The following is a 17,630-nucleotide window of genomic DNA, read 5'->3' on the forward strand; positions in this document are numbered from 1 at the left end:
CTCTACTGGGTAGCCAGCTGGTGAGGCTGTGATGTGTCCAGACTTTGGCGGTGGGGAAGAGGGAGGATAAGAGTTTGCATGCTGTGGAGGCTTGAAATCGTAACTGGCATGACTCTTTTTTTGATGGGAAGGGGATGATAGAGAAGGAGGGATATGTGTCAGGTCTGCAGGTCGGGAAACAAGCTCCCACCTTGGTAATGGCCCCAGGCTGGCAGTTTTGGCCTTGAGCTGCAGGTGTGTGTGACAGCCTCTGACTTGCTCCTCACACCTCTCTCCTCGCCTTGCTCTGAAGGGAGCTGGGTGCTCTGAAGTACCCAGCAGGCATAATGGGGAGACCGGCTTGTCCCTGGTTTATCCTAAGAGTTGCTAGGTTTTCCTGCAGGCGGTTCAGTGGCTGTTGTTCAGCTGTCTTGCAAGACAGCTGTACTGGGAGAAACCAGGGTTCACGTGCTCCTCTAGCCCTGGTTTGCTCTTCAGCATGAAGCTCTGTCATAGTCACTGTGTGTCTGCCAACCTTGGTGAAAACAACCCAGCTGGAGGCTGGACTGATTGCCTTTTATGTTTGTCAGACAAACGTGATAAATACAGAAATAATGGGGTGAGAGAAGAGGGACCACTGCCTCATTCCTTGTTTTGCTCTCTGAAACTCAGGTAGCTGTGGCACCATGAACCATGCACGTGTTGCCCAGGCTACCCTGGCAGCGGGCTTTGACCAAGCAGAGGGTAGCTGCAATACGATTTGTGCAATGTTTGTTTCCTATCTCTGAGGTTTGTAGGGAAATGCAGCCCTTTCCTCTAGCTTTTTTCCCCCTCCTCATTTCTCTGAAATAAATTCTATTTCTTTTCTCTCCTAGCAATATTTGGTCTCATTTGTTTGGCTTTGAAAATTACTCTAGCTAGAAATTTCGTACTGGACAAATACCTAAAATGTAGTACTTCTAGGCACAGCCACCTTTCAAACAGATTTCATTCTTGCCATTTGATAAATCATCAGCTCTAGGAACAAATGTGATGATTTTTCAAGGGTGCTAAGTGTCCATAGCTCCGATGGAAGACAGCAGGAGTAACCAGCACTCGGTATCTCTGAAAAACCAGCCGTAAAGCCTTACAACTCTGGGAAGCACAGGATACCAGGTGTTTTTTTTGGTGTTACCAGGCATTGATAGCTATGTCCAGTGTCACTAGTGATGGGAGTTTGGGAGACCTTCTCCCAAAATGTGTCCTAGGAATGGATGTGGCAAGATGGTGATCAGGATGACATGAATTGAAAAGCCCAGAGAGCTGGAAGCTTTTTTTGGCAGAGCCAGTTGCATGCAGTGCGTGTTGTAGCAACACATATTCCCTCAAATTTTGCTGAAATCCCATCCCGGACCTGCGACCAGAAGATGTGGCAATATCTCGTGAGCCATAGGCGGAGAGATTTCTCCCAGCTTTGGCCTACACCTGCTTTGAGTGTGCAAGTCACCAGGAGCAGCTCGCTGCCCACAAGCTGTTTTTGTATGTGGTCACGCATGAGGTTAAGTTGTGCCTGGACCCAAATGCGTGGGCAGTTTCCTGCACCTGGTAGAAAGCCTCTCTGGCCGGCAGCGTCCTTCTTGCAGACCAAGAAGTGGCGAGTGTGTATCATCTCCCCTGTGTGTATGCATTTCTCTCCTTAGAGACCAGCATCTCCTTGGAGATTATCAACAACGCCAGCAATGTCTTGGAGGGGGAGAGCCTGCGCTTTGGCTGCAACGTGCGCTCAGGCTTCGGGCCCCAAAGTCGCCTCTCCGTCACCTGGCAGCTGGTGGACAAGCTGAACCGGCGCAGCGAAATTGTGCGTCTGGATCGGGAGGGCACCCTGCAGCCGGGCCCCTCGTACGCTGAGCGCAGCAGCTATGGGGGCATCCAGGTGGAGCAGGTCCGGCCTGGCTCCTTCACCCTGGAGATCTTCAACAGTGTCAAGGCGGATGAGGGCCACTACGAGTGCCGGGTGGCTGAGTGGACACGGACACTGGATGGGGAGTGGCAGATGGTTGGGGAGCGGCATGCGGGCACCCCAGTGTCCATCACAGCTCTGGGTGAGTATTCAAGGCGTGGGGGCCATGGGACTGCGCTCCCCATGTGTCCAGCCCCTCCTGGGAGGTCACCTGCAAATAACCAGGTCTGCTCTTGGCATTCCTGCCCTTGCTTGCCGGAAAAATTGAGGTACCCGGCATCCCGCCCGCAGCTCCTGGTGGGTTGGTGCAAAACACGTGCATGCCCTGTTGCGTGTGGGGGCAAAGTCTGAGGGGTGGCTGCGGCAAGAGCAAAGCAGGGGATGGCTAAGGAGAGTGGTAGTGGTTCCAGCATCCTTCTGAGGAGAGAGGCTGCCAGTCCCATGACATGTACCCCCAGCATTGGAGCTGGCCTACGGGCAGTGCAGTTGTGGTGCTCCATCAGCAGCTAGTGGGCATCGAAGCCTCGTTGCCTGCCCTGGGTATACCTTACCACCGCTTGCCAGACCAGGGGAGCAAAATACTGGACATCTGTTGGCCCAGCCACTGGAAATGGCAAGCACCCCTGACAGCATCAGAAGCCTGCAGAAGACATGGGTCATGAATGGTCCTCACTGCCTTTACAAGGGGGCACTGAGCTGCTGGCCCAGAACCACAACATTGTCCGTGACCAAGCCGAACTAGGACCTGGGATTATTGCAGCTGGTACTCTGCTCTGCCAAAGAGCTCCTCCATTTCAACTGCAGTGAAACCATCAGTTTAAGAGAGAGCTTGTAGGGCATTAGGGGTTTTGCATGGATCGTGAATTACTTTGGTCCCGCTCAGGCCTTGCTATATTAAGTCCTGGACTATTTCCCAAAGTGCTCTGCAAGAGACTGAGGAAGGGATGACAGCTTCTATGAGGCCACTGACTTGCAGAATGCCAGGGCTATAAACAATCAGGGAGCTCTTTTGAAAGGTTGAGATAGGAATTTTGGGGTGTTTTGATTTTTTTTTTTTGTTCTCTGCGGTATTGATCTTAAGCTTTGGCAAGATGTGTGAGAGACCAGACTTCACAGCTGTATCGTATTCTGATTAAAATCTCACTTTTTTTCCTCCTTTCCTCCCCTTCACTTTTGACCTTTTTTCAGAGGCTGTTCTGTCTGGGGCTGGAAATCCTTGCTATGTAGCTTCCAAAAGCAGGTAGGGATGTTTTTAAAGAGCTAAAGGAGGATTCTCATTTGGTTTCAATAGTGTCTTCCTCATGAGATCAGCAGCATTTGGCCTGCTGTAAATCCATGTATCAGTCCTTCTCTTTACCCTGCCACTTGTAGAAGTGTTGAGATTAAATATTGAGATTTTAAAATGTATCACTTTTACTCTTGTTAAAATTTAAGATGCGTGGAATTGCCCAGCAGTTCCAGAAGATGTGATGGAAAGGTAGTTGTCCCTCCTCCTCTTCTTGTCCCAGAGAAACTGCCAGCTGTTGAGCACGTTCTGTCAAGTCCTAAGGAATTCCTAGGTCCTCTTCCTATAACTAGCAAAGCTGGAGTAGCTCATGAAAATTTAATGAAGAAAATACTAAGTATTGTGTTGCTGCTGCTGCATCTGATATTTTTTGTTCAGTGTGATGTTGTGAAGTGTCCTGAGAAACTCAAAGAGAAGGTGCTAAGAAAGAGCGAGAGAGGTTGATGGCTACGGAAATTGCTAGTGAAAAAAAAAAAAGCAGTAAATTTAGTGACACTCACATTTCAAGTTAAGGTCTAATCATTTGCCAGTCTGCCAGGGTACGAAACTCTTTAGCTGAACCAGCACAGATGATGTTCAAGCCCATAAATCTATCTCCAGGGTGGTTCAGAAGCAATAGCCAGAAGAAAGATGTGCTGTCAGATGAGACCAGATGTCCCTGAACTTCTGAGGATCTCAAGTGCCTGGCAGGGACTTCAGTCCCTGGCTGGCTGGGGAAGGAAGGGGGCAGGCAGGGTGAGGGTGGGGGGCTGCTGTATCCTTGTAGGGAGTTCTTGCAGAAAATCTGCCCACTTTTATGCATGGCTTCTCTCCTTTTGTACCAAGTCCCAAAGGCAGAAGGGCCTTTCTGTGTTAACCTAAGTGCCATGAGCATGTTGTTTGAGGACCTGAGGAAACACACCCGGCTTTTGAATGACAGTAAAGAGAAGTCCCTTCATGAAGCTTCCATGCCCAGGCCAACTGGAGATTAAACTCTATGAAGTCAGCTGGTCCTGGTGAAATTTAGTTGGCTTTCTAGGGCCATCACTGGCTCAGCAGTGCTCCAAGCTGAGCCCAGTAACACACCTGTCAGGGCAGGAGGGCTGCTGCAGGGTCTGAAGGTAAGATCTTATGTGGGTATGAGATGCAGCAGTCCTGCAGGAGAGACAGTTTGAGTCTTGCTCTTTTCTCCTGGGTAGTCACTGAACATATTGCAAGAGGCTTTAATCCCAAAGACTGACCAGTTTTCTCAGTACTGGAGAACAGTGCTCTACATATCCTGGACCTCTGGCACGGTGGTGCCATGGGGCTGCAGAGGCGCTTGCTGGAAGTGCGCAGATACAGCAGTGTCCGTGCTGCAGCTCTTCAGGTCTGGCCCGTGGCAGCAGCTCTGTGGATTGTGGTGAGCTCCTGGCTCATCTCTTGACTGGTGACGGGCTGAAGCTCTGTACTGATTCAGAAGATATTCCTGTTTCTGCTGGGCACTGGTCAGGCGTCGGGCTCTCCCCTGCAGCGGTGGCGTGCCGGGTGCCAGGATGGTCAGCACTGCAGGGGGAAGGAGGAGAGCTGCCAGCTGGCATGGGACACACTGCGGAGCCTCCTGGGAAGGAAGCGCTTCTTGTGGATGTTGCTAGTGGAAAACAAGGTTCCTGCTAAATCTGCTGGCTGCACTGAAGCGATTGGAAGAGGAGAAGAAAATATTTTGTCTCTGCAACTTGTAATAACTGAGCAATGGAAATGCCCTGACTCAAAATATAAGCCAGTTGACTGGGAATATGTTATTTTCAAATTGCTAATACACTGCTGGTTTTAAACTCCCCCAAACCACCGAAGTGCTGGGGGTAGATGAATCAAAATGTATTGACCGCCTTGTGGAGTGGTGCACGTGCGAGGATAACTGCATAAAGCCATCCTAGAGCTATGATCTGGAACAAAACAAAAGTGGTGCTGTGTGAAGAACAGGAGCAACCAGCTTTTCTTTTTCAGTTGCCTCCATCCTGGGGTTTCGTAACCATTACCACCTCTCTGATGCATGAATGAAAGCTGCTACTTCTCACTTTCCTCATCTTTCCTTCAGCTGCAGCAACCAGCTGCAGACCTGGGGTGGGGAATGGGGTGGGGACCCTTTGCCCAAGGGGGGGATGCGATTCATGGGGTCTGCGAGCAGTCAGGCTGGTGCTGGGTAGCTGCTCTGCCTGGTGTGGCTCCCTTGCCACTGCACTGCTGCATTTCTGTACAGGGTGTTGGCAGCATGCAGAAGCTGGCTGCTCACCCTCTGGGTCTCAGGATCTCACTCTTCTGGGCAGAAATAGAGTGCAATCCTGCTGTTGCTGCAGCCTGTGCTAACGCAGGCAGTCACCACTACGCAGGCACTTAAGTGTGTTTTTGCCACTGCTTTTCATGCCACTTTGCAATTGCAAACAAGGAGCTAACACAACACGAGTAGCTGATTATTCCAGGCCCATGACTGGATGACCATGCCCTAGCTTTTGCATGCTAACAGCAGGGCCTTGTTAGGCAGGTGTCTCTCAAAGCACTTTTCTCTCTTCCTACAGAGGCTGGCTTTGCTGTCACAGCTATCTCCCGCACCCCTGGGGTGACCTACAATGAGTCCTTCGACCTCCAGTGCATCATCAAGCCCCACTACCCGTCATGGGTACCGGTGTCGGTGACGTGGCGTTTCCAGCCAGCGGGCAGCACCGAGTTTCACGACCTGGTCACCTTCACGCGCGATGGCGGGGTCCAGTGGGGCGACAGGTACACGGGTTTCCGGACCCGCACCGCCATCGAGAAGGCTGAGTCCAGCAACAACGTGCGCCTGAGCATCAGCAGGGCGAGTGACACAGAGGCTGGCAAGTACCAGTGCGTGGCCGAGCTCTGGAGGAAGAACTACAACAGCAGCTGGACACGGCTGGCGGACAGGACCTCCAACCTGCTGGAAATCAGGGTCCTGCGGCCAGGTGAGTGCCAAGAGCGCGCAAGAGGAGCGGGGGGGTGCATTGCAGTGATGGGGTATGTACCAGTGCTGCAGTGGTCTCTCCAGAGCAAGGACTGCTCTGGTGGCTGTGACTGACATCTTGCACTTGCATACGGTGCAGGTGGGACTGCTCGGCTCTTTGGCTGCAGATATGTTGGAGGTCCCTTATCATCTCTGGACAACTGGGTCCTCTCTTTGCTCTTTGTGCGCTGTTCATGGGATTTTCTTCTGGGAGGTGAGAGGAGGTAGCTGCAGCTCGGTATGGTCTCTGGGCTGTTCTTGTGAGACGGAGGTGGCTTTCAGGTTGCGACCTCTATTTATCAGAGCAGACTAACATGGGGAAGAGAGGGCTGGGACAGGGCAAAGAGGATCAAAGAAGAGAGATTTGCTCCCGCCAAAACCTGCACACGCACACACACTGTAGGTGAAATGCTGCAGCTCTTGTCTAGTAACTGGCTGCCTCTGTCACTCTGCTGGAAGCATCTTCAAAAGCAGCTAGTGATCAAAGTATTTGACTTTCATCCCTGCCAGAAACTGAGCCCTTTCCAGATGGAAGTCACCACGGCTATGGGTGCCCACCAGGGTGTGCAACAGCTAGACAAAAGACACCTCCCTTGGCAGGGAGAATCAGAAAACCTACATGGTGCTTATGCTCCATGTACAACCAGTGGAGAGAGTTAGGTGCCTCCTCTAGGCCTTATCCACTGATATTCTGGTGGTACCTTCTATGGTCCTTGAAGGGTGCAAAGATGCATGGTCAGGGCAGCTCTGGGCCATCGCTGAGCTGAATGGTTTATTGCTGTCTCGGCTGTAGGGCTGCTGTTGATGTTTAGAGTGAGGCTTTTTGCACCTTTAAGACTCTTGGCTCAGGTCCGAGCAGCATGGTCAGTCCTCCCTTCGTATTCCTGTGCAGAGGGACTCCTTCCTAGGGTTTGTCTTCTGGCTTGAGCTTTGTGTTTTTCCCCTCAGTGGCCATTTTCATACTCTTCTCCAACTTCCCCAACCCTTAGCATGTCTTTGGAAAAGTCAGGGCATGCTGTGAGCTCCAGGCGCCCCATGAGCTCTCCATCCTCTCTCTTCCCTCCTTCCTTCCTTGCCTTCATCTCCAGGTTAATCTTCTCCATTTATCTTGATTATCCTGCCTTGGAATACATGTTTTACTCTTCGCAAGGTCAGGTTGGTGATGTTCATCGTTTTAGCTTATCTCCCTAGGAAACAGCATTGACTGGCTATGGTCCCTGGAGTAATATGCTGCTTCAAAGCACATCTCTGTGCATGCATATGTGTGTGAGACAGGGAGAAAGAGAAATCCTTCATAAAAGCATGCAGAGGAGAGCCTCTGTGTCACAGCCCAGGGTGGCCAGGAGGACATTTAAAGGACATTTAAACCATGCTCTAGCAGCCAGTTCTTCTTTACTGGAGCAGTAACCATCAAGTAATGCCTTAACAGAATGAGTCTCTGGCCTCTGTGGTTTTTAACTCTCCGTATCTCCCTCCTGCTCAGCAAACTATGGCTACACAAATCTTAGCTGTCAGTCCAATGAGCGTTGCGTAATGTTTTGGGTTTATGAGCCACAAGAGGATGGAAGAGAAGAGCAGGGCTCCTCAGAGTGTCCCCAACATCATGGTTTTGCTCCCTCTGTGTTTTGTTTCCATGTCCCAGGCAGTCCCTGAGAGTGGGTGGTTGATGTCCTCCATGAATGCTATGCCAGCAGTCGTACCAGCAACTGCTGTGGTTCTCTCTGGTTTTGCAGGCTGCAGAGGGTCATGTCATGTCATTGCTGGGTCATTGGCTGGATAATCTCCAGAGAGAAGCCAGGATGATGTGGGAGGTACCTTCCTTTGTCACCTTGGAATGAACATCCTAGTGACCACACAGTCAGACCTGTGCTGATGAAGCAGATTCTGGTTTTCAGATTAATATCTGGGGCTCCCTCAAAAGGGGTCATTCAGGACCACTGGACGACTGAACTCCTGAGAGCTCTGTCAGTCTGCCTGTGGCTCTGTAGTCACCTTAATATGACATAACTTCAGGCTCCAGTGGGATATCTTAGTCCTAGCTTTCTCCTTTCCCATGCCCACTGGCTCCTGCCTTGACCCATATGCCAGTGAGTTTGGGGTGAACCATGTCCACTACCAATCTACTAAAGGACACTGTAAAGAAGGCTTGTGTGGACGTCTTTTGGGAAATTGAGCCAGCATGTGTTTCTGGATTGTAAGTTAATGCCAGGGTTCTAGTTTCCTCTTAAGCCCTCGCTCCCTGTTTGTCAGCGACCTTTCTATTTGACAGGTTCCAGGTGCAGGCAATTGATATATGTCAGCCTTTAAAGTGTGTTCAGGTGAAAAAGGCAAAATAATGGCTTCTTGATTGCTTCACTAATCTCTTTGCTTTGTGAAATCCCACATCCTCAAGGGGCAGGGTGCTGGAGCTTCTCCTGGTGTATCAGTTTGCTGTTTCAGTGCTAGCCTGTCTGTCCTCTTGCAGTGGGTAGTGTTTGTAGTTGACATCCGTACTGAGTGGTAGCTGCAGAGGTGGTACTGTGGGTTTTGAATTGCGTGTATTAATGTGGCTGCAAAGTAATTTCACCTGTGGCTATCTTGTGGCCAACAGGTAATGTTGAGGAAAAGCCAGCAGCTTGAAACACTCCCGTCCTTTCCTACTCCTGGGAAGAAATGAACAGTATTTGAGAAACGGAACACACAGCTCCTGAAGGAGGGGGTGAATAAGGCAGGCAATGGCAGCATTAACACAGCTCTGAAGTGAAGATCTGTAGGTGGCATGGCAGAAGTGCCCTGCATGGCATCTGGAGCCAGATTTAGCCTTTGAGTGTGAGGTTCCTGGCCCCATGGGCATGAAGGAGTTATAAAGACTGGCAGTGTGAGGAAAGGCCCTGTGAAGGATGCTGGCTGTACATGTGAGAGTTTACAGAGAATTTAGGTTTCACGAGAGTATGTTGTCTATCACTTGATGGTTTGTGAAAACGCAGCAGCAGGAGGATCTGAAGCTCCAGTGTTTCTCCCTTTCATGGCCTGCTCCTCGCTGTCATGCAAGCCGGCACGAGTTGGGTTTGTGACGCAGGGGGAGGGCTGTGCACAGGTACAGGTACGCTGCCCCAGGTAGCTCATGTGTGCTTTGCAGGGAGAGGGGCCTGCACTGCTGTAGGGTGAGTGCTGGGTTTTAACTTCTGCAGGCTGGGGTAGAAATCCAGGCTGGCATGAGAGTCTGTTGGGCAGGATTGTGGATCAGACTGGGGAGAGGCTAGGTTGCCTGTGGCTGTTTTTGTGTCCTTAAAACGCTATGCTCTCCCTTTGACTTCGATCTCTCAAGTTGCCTGTTGTTTCTTTCTCCGTGAGCTTGTGTTGCTGCAATGAGGGAGGAACAATAAAAGTACTGCTTGGTTCACGACAGCTGCTTCCCCCAAGCCGAAGCTGGAGGGAGACCACGCAGAGGAGTGCGGGCTGAGCTTGGAGCAAGCCCCAAGTGCAGGGGTGGAGATTTCTTCCCACCTGCAGCCTTGTGTTTGGGGCTCCCCTTCTGGCCTGCCTCTGAATCCCCAGTTCTTTCATTCCCAAAAGCTGAGGCTTGTCTTTAGAGCTCACCACCCCTTTCCCTTCTAGAGAGATTGCCTTGTCCTTTACACACTTTCCCCATTCCGGGCGAAGAAGAGCATCCTCCATGCAAGCTTTACTGGGCTGATCAGCAAGAGGACAGTCAGAACAGATGTGTCCTGTCCTGGGAGGGGACAGCTGTGGTGACTCCCTGGCCCTTGCTCCTCTAGGCCAGAGGTGGTTCCTTTTGAACCCAGGTGACTCTGAAAGCACATGGATTTGGGCTGAGCTCTGGGCATGAGGATGCCAGCTGAACAGTACCCCCTTGCTGCTTTCTGAGCCCTTCCTCACATTGCATGGAGGGGGAGTGGTGCCCAGGCTCTGGGTCCTGCCCAAGGGAGGAAGGTGGTAGATAGATGCATGTGGGTAAAGGAGGGACCCAAGGGCTGCAAGGCAGGCTCTCTTCCCAGCTCCTCCTTGGAACTTGCTTCTCTGTGCCAGGTTTTCAGGGATGGAATGGCTGAGACAGGAGGTGCTGTCTGGGAGCAGCGTGTGTCCATGCGGTGTGTGGGACTCAGGGCAGCAGACAGTCTCTGGCGGCACTGTGCATGATGAGGATTCTACTGTGATCTGGGCAGGCTAGGATGTTTGGATAGGACTCTTTTGGCAAGGAGGCTTGAGCAGATTTGCTGGTGTCTTAAATTGCCATTGTCCTCATATGCATTACCACACTTATCTTTCCCCTGCAGCACAAGCGAGGGGCTGATTTGGCAGAGCTCTGAGAGGGCCTGAGGTCCGACTGCTGGGAGTCTTTCTGGCAATAGCAGAATAAAAAGCAGAGCTTTCATGTAAGCAGGAGGTTGTGGCAAAGCCCACTGAGCAGCCCCTCGCCCCTTTCATACTGAGGCACAGATCTGCCCATCCTGACCTGCAGGGCATCCATATCCCCTTGCCTCTGTGCTCTTTCCACCCCTTCATCCTCACGTCATCCCTTGACCGGTCCCTTCATGACTAATCCTGGGGTGGCACGCAGGGAGAAGCTGCTGTCGCCTCTATAGATTTGCCCTCTTGCTGCCGGGTTTTTGACAGTAATGAATGTGGGAGGAGGGATGGGGAGGAGTGGTGGGGGATGATAACCGAGCAGATGCTGGGGGTCCTGGGCTCCTTGCTCCTTTTTGCAAGCTGGGCTACAGCAGATTGATTGACCTGGGAGCCATCAAGCAAACAAGGCAGTCAGGCTCTTCATTAGAGCATTAATTAGCTTCATGGGGCTGCTTTGTAAAGCTTGGTTTATTAGGAGCTGTCAAGTTGAAACCATCGTGTAGGGTGAGGGTGAAAGCTCCTCAGCTGGCCTTGGAGAAGGGGGAGGCTTGTTCCTGAACCTTACTTTGGGAGTAGGGTGGGTGCAGAGTGCTCTGCCGCCCTCCTGCTGTCCACGAGAAACTACCACTGACAACAGCATGGTGGGGTTGGGATAGCAGTGGCTGGAGAAACCTAAGGAGCAGAGAACAGAGGACTCTTAATTCTTGGTCCAAGCCCATCCCTGGTAGCTGCAGAGAGGCTGCTCAGTATCCTGCTCATCCTTCCCTCTGAAGACTTGGTGATGGTCGTAACCGCATGGCCTGGGGATGCTGGGAGCATGAGGAGGGGATGAGGCAGAGGAGAATTAGAAAAACAGGCTGCTTTATGGCACTCTGTTAAGTATTGGGAAGGGAGGACTGATTTTCAAACAATTTCCAAGGCATTTGCGTAGGATAAGGAGAGGATTTCCCTAACAAATGAAAAATAGATACTGTTAATGCCTTTCTTCTTATTTCTTAGTAACTTCTGCATGCGAGGAATCCTCCCATGGTTGGATGCAAAAGATGCCTTTTCTACCATGGGTGCCTGGTGGGGTACTCACCTCCCCCAGACTCATGAATGCAGGCTCAAAAAAAGTGTTTTCAAGGGCCACGAAGTGCCTACTTAAATACCTGTCACTTTTTGCTGCTGGCAGCATCCAGCAATAAAGTTGAACAAGGAAAGCTAATGAGCTGGAAACTTCCTTACAGAAGTGAAGTCTGGAAACTTAAGTTTGCTGCTTGCTTGATCCCAGAGTGGTTTTGCTCTGTAGACTAGCACTGCTTCCCTGTTTTACAGCTGCCTGCTCCATCTGGCAAATAGTTGTACTCTCGCTTGAGTGACGAAGGAGTTCAAGGAGCGCTCAGGGGAGACAGGAGGCTGTTCATCAGCAGCCGCGACTGTGGTGCAGAGCAGTCTCCTCTCCCCTGGGTGCTCGGGGACTTGCTCCTTTCTCTTCATCACTGATGGGGTAAGACCTGCTGTTCTGCTTCAGAGCTCTTTCCTATTGGCTTCCAGCACACTGAACAGATGAAATGAAGGTGTTTAGTGTTGCATGACCCAGGGCTGTCCCCTTGCATAGACCTGCATTAGCAACCGGGCTGGAGCCCTTCTCCAGGTAGCACAGGTGGGTTTGCTTCTTCCACTTCATACCCCTGGTAGTCTCCTACCCCTGCATGTTTGCCCTGGGGAGCTCTGTCCCCACACTTCTCAGGTCCCCTGGGACAGCTCTCCCACTTAGACTTGCTGCCACCTCCTTGGCACAGTTACTTATCCCAGGCTTGCACCTCAGGGTGCTTTTTCTCTGCACATAGCCATCACACCCAGCTCCCAGCATCCCCATCTCCCATCTTCTCCATGTACTGTCGCTGCCATACACACCCGAGAGCCTCCTCTAATTGCTGCTGCTGTGGTGTGTCACATAGCCTCCAGTGTTCGGGCACTGGTTTGTAAATACAGATTTGAGGTGGGGTTTCACCCGTGGGCACGCATCCACGTGAAGATGCGCTCCCTGCTCCGCATCAAGTGGGGTGATTGCCAGCTGGCCTTGTCAAGCTGGCTGCGGTTTCGCGCTCGGGTATTGGAGAGGTGCTCTGCCACATCACTCAGCCAGGCAAATCTGGCCCAATGCAGGTGGCAGGTGGACATGAGGTTACATTGCTGTCAGCAGAGCCAAAACAACCAGAGCATATACCACCTTGATCCGACAAAAACATTGCCACGTGGAAATGAGCCCATTGGTGTGAGCAGCAGAGGAGGGAGCTCATGCTGGATGCACTGCAGCATTCCTGACCCCGTGCTGGGGATGCTGACACTGGCCTTGCAGGGTCTGAGCTGTGTTCACCTCCCCCTGCGTTTGGTTTCCCATCTGGGAGCAGTGATACTTGGCTCCTCTGCAGGTTTTCCTGTGAAACACTTCCATGAGAGCCAAGCGTGTTGAGCTGACTGCAGTCAGTTAGGTTCAGTGCTTCCCTTGGGGCTTTAGCTTGGAAAGTGCGCCCAAGGGCATAACCTGAGAAGCTGTATTTTAAATGTGTGAAGCATCTCAGATGCATTTCATGGGAGTGAAGGGGGCGGGAATGCATTCTTGCACCTAGTGGGAGCCTAACCCAGCTCAGCCTGCTCTGTGTGTGCCCATTGATCTTACTGCGGGCTGTCTTGCTTCTCAGCCCCCAAACAAGACTGACAATGCCAGGAGACCTGGGCTGTATTCAGAATATGCTGCTCTGTTCAAAGTAACTCTCTTCAAGGTTACTTTTTTAGGAGCAATTTTTTCATTTCAATTTCAAAGCACTCTCTGCTTCTTTCTTTGATATCTTCTGAGCGGTTTTCCACTCCCATTTGCAGCATGCGTATACAGAACCACGGTGTCAGCCTGTTTGCAGTCTGTGCACATGCAACTTCTTTGATGTTGTCTTGAATGTCTCCTGTCCACACACTTCAGCTTCTCATCGATTCCCTGTTTGCTCTCCCTGGACTAAAATACTCTGCAGTGAACAGTATTTAGACATTGTCCAGATCTAAAGCTTTGTGCATCCCTCATGTCCTTGAAGCTTCCAAAAGCAGGGGCAGCCCTTGGGGGAGAGGGAGCACTGGTGATGAGCAGGTTCCAGCCAGGTGTTGACCACTGTTCTCCTTCCCTGGTCCATGCATGGAGCCCCAGCCCCTTAGCTGCCCTGCTGGTCTCCACAGGGCCAGCAGGTTCAGTGCTGCAGCAGCACAGTTTTTCTCTTGCTGCATTCTCAGCCCTCCAGTCAGAATGGTACCCAGCCCAGATGTCCTCGCCAGCATGCCCAAGCAGCAGCTTTGGTGGCCCATCCTTGTGCATGGGACCTGGACCATTGTTCTAGCTTCTGTATCACGTGGGATGCTTCTCCTGGGATGAGGAACTATGTATTCCCTATCAGTCCTTTGCACAGGCAGGCCGTGTCCTATGTTGAGAAGAACAGTGCTGAACAGCCAGGCAGAGAGATGGCCCAGCCCCAATTACCGTAAATTCCCTGCTCTTGCCTTCATGAGCATTGGTTTAGTGGTCTGAGAGTGTTTTCTGCTGGTGGGACACAGCTGGCTGGACACAGTGGCTTTGCTCTTCAATGCGACAGTGACCTGCATGCCCAGGTGGTGCAGCTATGCCCATGTAAAGGAAGCAACTTTAGTAAAATAAACCCAGCCACTTCTTCCCATGATGATTTTACTGTGTGAGAGTAACACCTCTGTATCAGCAGAATAAAAAAGGACAATTTCTATCTGAATGCTTCTCCAGAACCTTGGTTCATAAGGGGCTGATTATTTCAGGGTTTCTACCTGTTCTGATGTTGGTCGGAGACTAAATTCCTGGGTTTACTGAACCTGTGGTCTGCTTCCTTACAGCAAAATGGCAGGCTCCAGACATGCTGAGCCTATGGCTCAGGGTCTTCTATTTTAATATGTATACACAAAAATTGGCTCTCAGGGCCATCTTACTTGCTTAATTAGGACTTTGGGATGCTGTTAAAGAAAATTCCTACACTTTTCCCTCTTCCATATAATAGAGAAGCAGGGAGTCCAAATAATGATGGATCTGTAGCCCATCCTGCTGTAATACTTCCTCTAGCCTTAAGAAGTTCAAGACGACAATTTCATGAGAAACAACAGATGGCTCATTTTGCTTGGTTGTTCTTCCACACAGTAGATGGATTCGCCAGTTAATTTATGGAGGCAGCAGTATCATGAGTGTTTAGGGTGCAGGTGGAGCTGATATAGCACTTGGCTGCACAGAAGGAGGCGATCCTTGTCCCTGACGGGTACTGCTGGCTGCATGGTCCTGACCCATTCCTCATGCGAGCATCAGTCCTGCTGAGCAGCAGCTCAGTTTACTAAACCTGCAGAAAATCCACCCAGTGGAAAGGAATAGTTAAAGGTGAGTGGAGTGAGCTAGCTCTTGGATGGATTCAGTCTGATCCTGCTCAGGGGACTTTATCTTTGCATGGAGGGCAGCACTGACAACCTGGGGCTGGCAGGGCTTGTGCGGGCAGCATCTGAAAGACTTTGTGATCCTGCCTAAGGTCTCTCTGGACGACTTACTCTCTGGATGTCAAGGAAATGCCATTTCATTCCACCCTCAGCATCTTATCTCTCTCTGCATAGCAGCCAGCTTTTCAGTGGTAGCCACTGAAAATGCTCACATCAAATACAGTGCAGGCAAAGTCAGCCATGCGCTACAGGGTGCAGCTGTACTCTTAGCGTGCACCCACACAAACTTCCCAAGTATTTTTCTGATGCCCTGTTAGGAAATTCGGCCATTAATGGCCAGCCTCCAGAATGGCACGGGAGTCTGTGCGTGCTGCTGCTGTATGTGTTATAACTTGCTCTCCGGGTACATTTAATTACTTTTTTTTCCTAATTGGCAGAGCACTCCTTTGTTTGAAATCTTTCTGATGAGGGGTTGATTAAATATCTCAGTGTGTTATTTTTCTTTCTTTCTTTATCCTCTGTGGCAGTAGCCTGGTACTGAATTTATATTCCAGTGATCCTATCTCCGTATTTTAATTTACAAGTGATCAGTGAGCTGTATATTGTTTTCTGACAGCAGGCACAACTCACACTGGGAATTTTTTATTCCTCCCTCCCCTCAGCTCTCTCCTGCAGAACTTTTACATTCATTTCAGGGTTCGGCAGGAAGGTTTCTGGGTTTAGGTTTGTGGGGCGTTTTGCTTTGGGGGTATATTTGGTTCTTGCTGTACTTTGGAGAGATGTGGTTTCTGTTTCTTGGGGAAGCTCTTGCTTTTCCCAGGCCAGCATCATGTCCCAGCCAGTGGTCTCTGGCTTATCTGTGGCTGGACCTTGGAGGCTGTGGGTTTCACAGCTTTCTCCATCCCTGCAGCTACACACAGCCTCTTCCATATATGCTCACAGATGTATGGCTTCTGGGCTTTAAAGGGACTTTCTGGGTCACATATGCATGCTTCCCTGAGGCCCCGCTTGGTTACCTGCTAGTTTGTTAGCTGCTCCGCAGACTCCGGCACGGCATGGCTGGTAACCCCAGGCTGTCCCCTGGCTGAGTGAGTGTCCTTGTCACTGCTGGCAGTCTTTGTGCCACAGCATGAGGTGTGCAGCGATGGACTTGACCCGTTACCTATGTATTTGGTAGGTCAGAAGTCTGACTGCGCTGCTTTTGGGGAGAGGGAGGCATTGGGGGCCAGTTGTCAGTAGGTTTGGCTGGACAGAGCTTGCCTTCTGTGGGGCTTAAGGTGGTGTGGGTACAGTAGAGCATCTGATGCAGGCAGGTCCATCACAGGGTATGAGGGGAGATGCCTGTTCTGCTTTGCCACAGCACCCGCTGGCAGCATTTTGAGTGCATTAAGCTGCACTTCCCCAAGTTACAGTAGTACAGTGTGCTTTGGAGCACATGCCTGTGCTTGGGGCTCAGTTTTGGACTGGGAACGGGTGACAGTCAGCATGGATGTGCACAGCTACTTAAGTACCCAGTTCGTCTTGCTGCAGCAGCAGGCTGTGAGTCTGGGGAATGTCTGCGCCTGCTGGGCTATGGACTTTGTGGCAACTTGCAGAACATATTGAAATGCAGGTCACTTGGTGGTTTATTCCTGGCCTCTTTCTGTCCCTGAGAGGAGGTGGGTCACAGCTGGCTCCTAGGATTGCTCCTGGGGCTGGGAGCACCCGCCAGTCCGGCTGCAAGAGGCGTTATTTACAGCATTCATATAAAGAACTGTAAATTCATGAGAGTAGCTGATTTTTAGCAAAACACGAGCAGTACGTGTAGGGAGGAAGAGACTAAAGGCAGGCAGGCTCAAGCCTCTCAGACCCTGGGGGAGTGGGGGTAGCATCTGAGTGGTACCCAGGGTGATGCCAAGGGGCATGGCCTGGGTGAGTGAAGGCATGCCTGCTCCTTCCCACTCTGCGCAGGGGCTCTGCCCTGGCACAGCCTTCTGTGGAAGGGCCATCGAGCCGTCTCTCCAGGGAAGTCAGGCAGGGCAGAGCTGAGTCGGATTAACAGCCTGTCTGACTGCAAGCAGACAGTACTGTCCCTGTGAGGGGGGAGGGGGAAAGAGCGTGACCCACATCCATCTAGACTAGCAGTCAGTCAGTTTGGTGGCTTTTCCAGAGACTGGTCTTCTCTATACAAGAAAGGAGCAGCATGCAAAAGTGAGGATTTAGCCCTACGAAATTAGTATAGGCTAGAGGGGTTGCCAGAAGACCTGCAAAGATAGGAGAGCTCCAGCTATGTCTCTTTATTGCTCTTGCAGAGAGACCTATATTCTGTTTGCATGGGCAACCCAGAACAGCCCACCTGCAACCAGGACCTGTGCAGTTTGGGGACTGTAGAAACTTTTGGCATTGGTCTGAAACCAGAACTGCTGAAGGTCAAGACGGCAGGTTGGTGTGAGTCGAAGCCTCAGCTCTTTTGTCTGCCTGCTTGGGAGGGGGCAGCAGCTCAGCCTTCCTCAGGAAAGGGTTAATGTTGTCTCTCCTTCCCATGGAGCTGCTCTCCCAGTAATTCAATCATGTCAGCCTGTTTTCAGGCAATAATTCATTGTTATAGGAACACTACAGTAAAGTGACAAGTTAATAACGGCAGTAATAAT

At 51.1% G+C, this 17,630-nt stretch overlaps 1 protein-coding gene across 3 annotated transcripts in view; it reads left to right on the top strand.

Annotated features, from left to right (window-relative positions):
* IGSF3 (immunoglobulin superfamily member 3) overlaps positions 1 to 17,630 on the top strand; it is a 101,183-nt gene that overhangs the window by 64,979 nt on the left and 18,574 nt on the right. For 2 of the 3 annotated variants that reach the window (XM_064469250.1, XM_064469260.1), the window contains exons 5-6: positions 1,659 to 2,060; positions 5,738 to 6,142. In XM_064469250.1, the coding sequence (XP_064325320.1) occupies positions 1,659 to 2,060; positions 5,738 to 6,142 (807 nt within the window). The remainder of the gene's footprint in view (positions 1 to 1,658; positions 2,061 to 5,737; positions 6,143 to 17,630) is intronic. The other variant, XM_064469269.1, reaches the window with a different exon arrangement.

This window comes from Phalacrocorax carbo, chromosome 1 (genome assembly GCF_963921805.1).
Source record: "Phalacrocorax carbo chromosome 1, bPhaCar2.1, whole genome shotgun sequence".
Taxonomy (NCBI): Eukaryota; Metazoa; Chordata; class Aves; order Suliformes; family Phalacrocoracidae; genus Phalacrocorax; species Phalacrocorax carbo.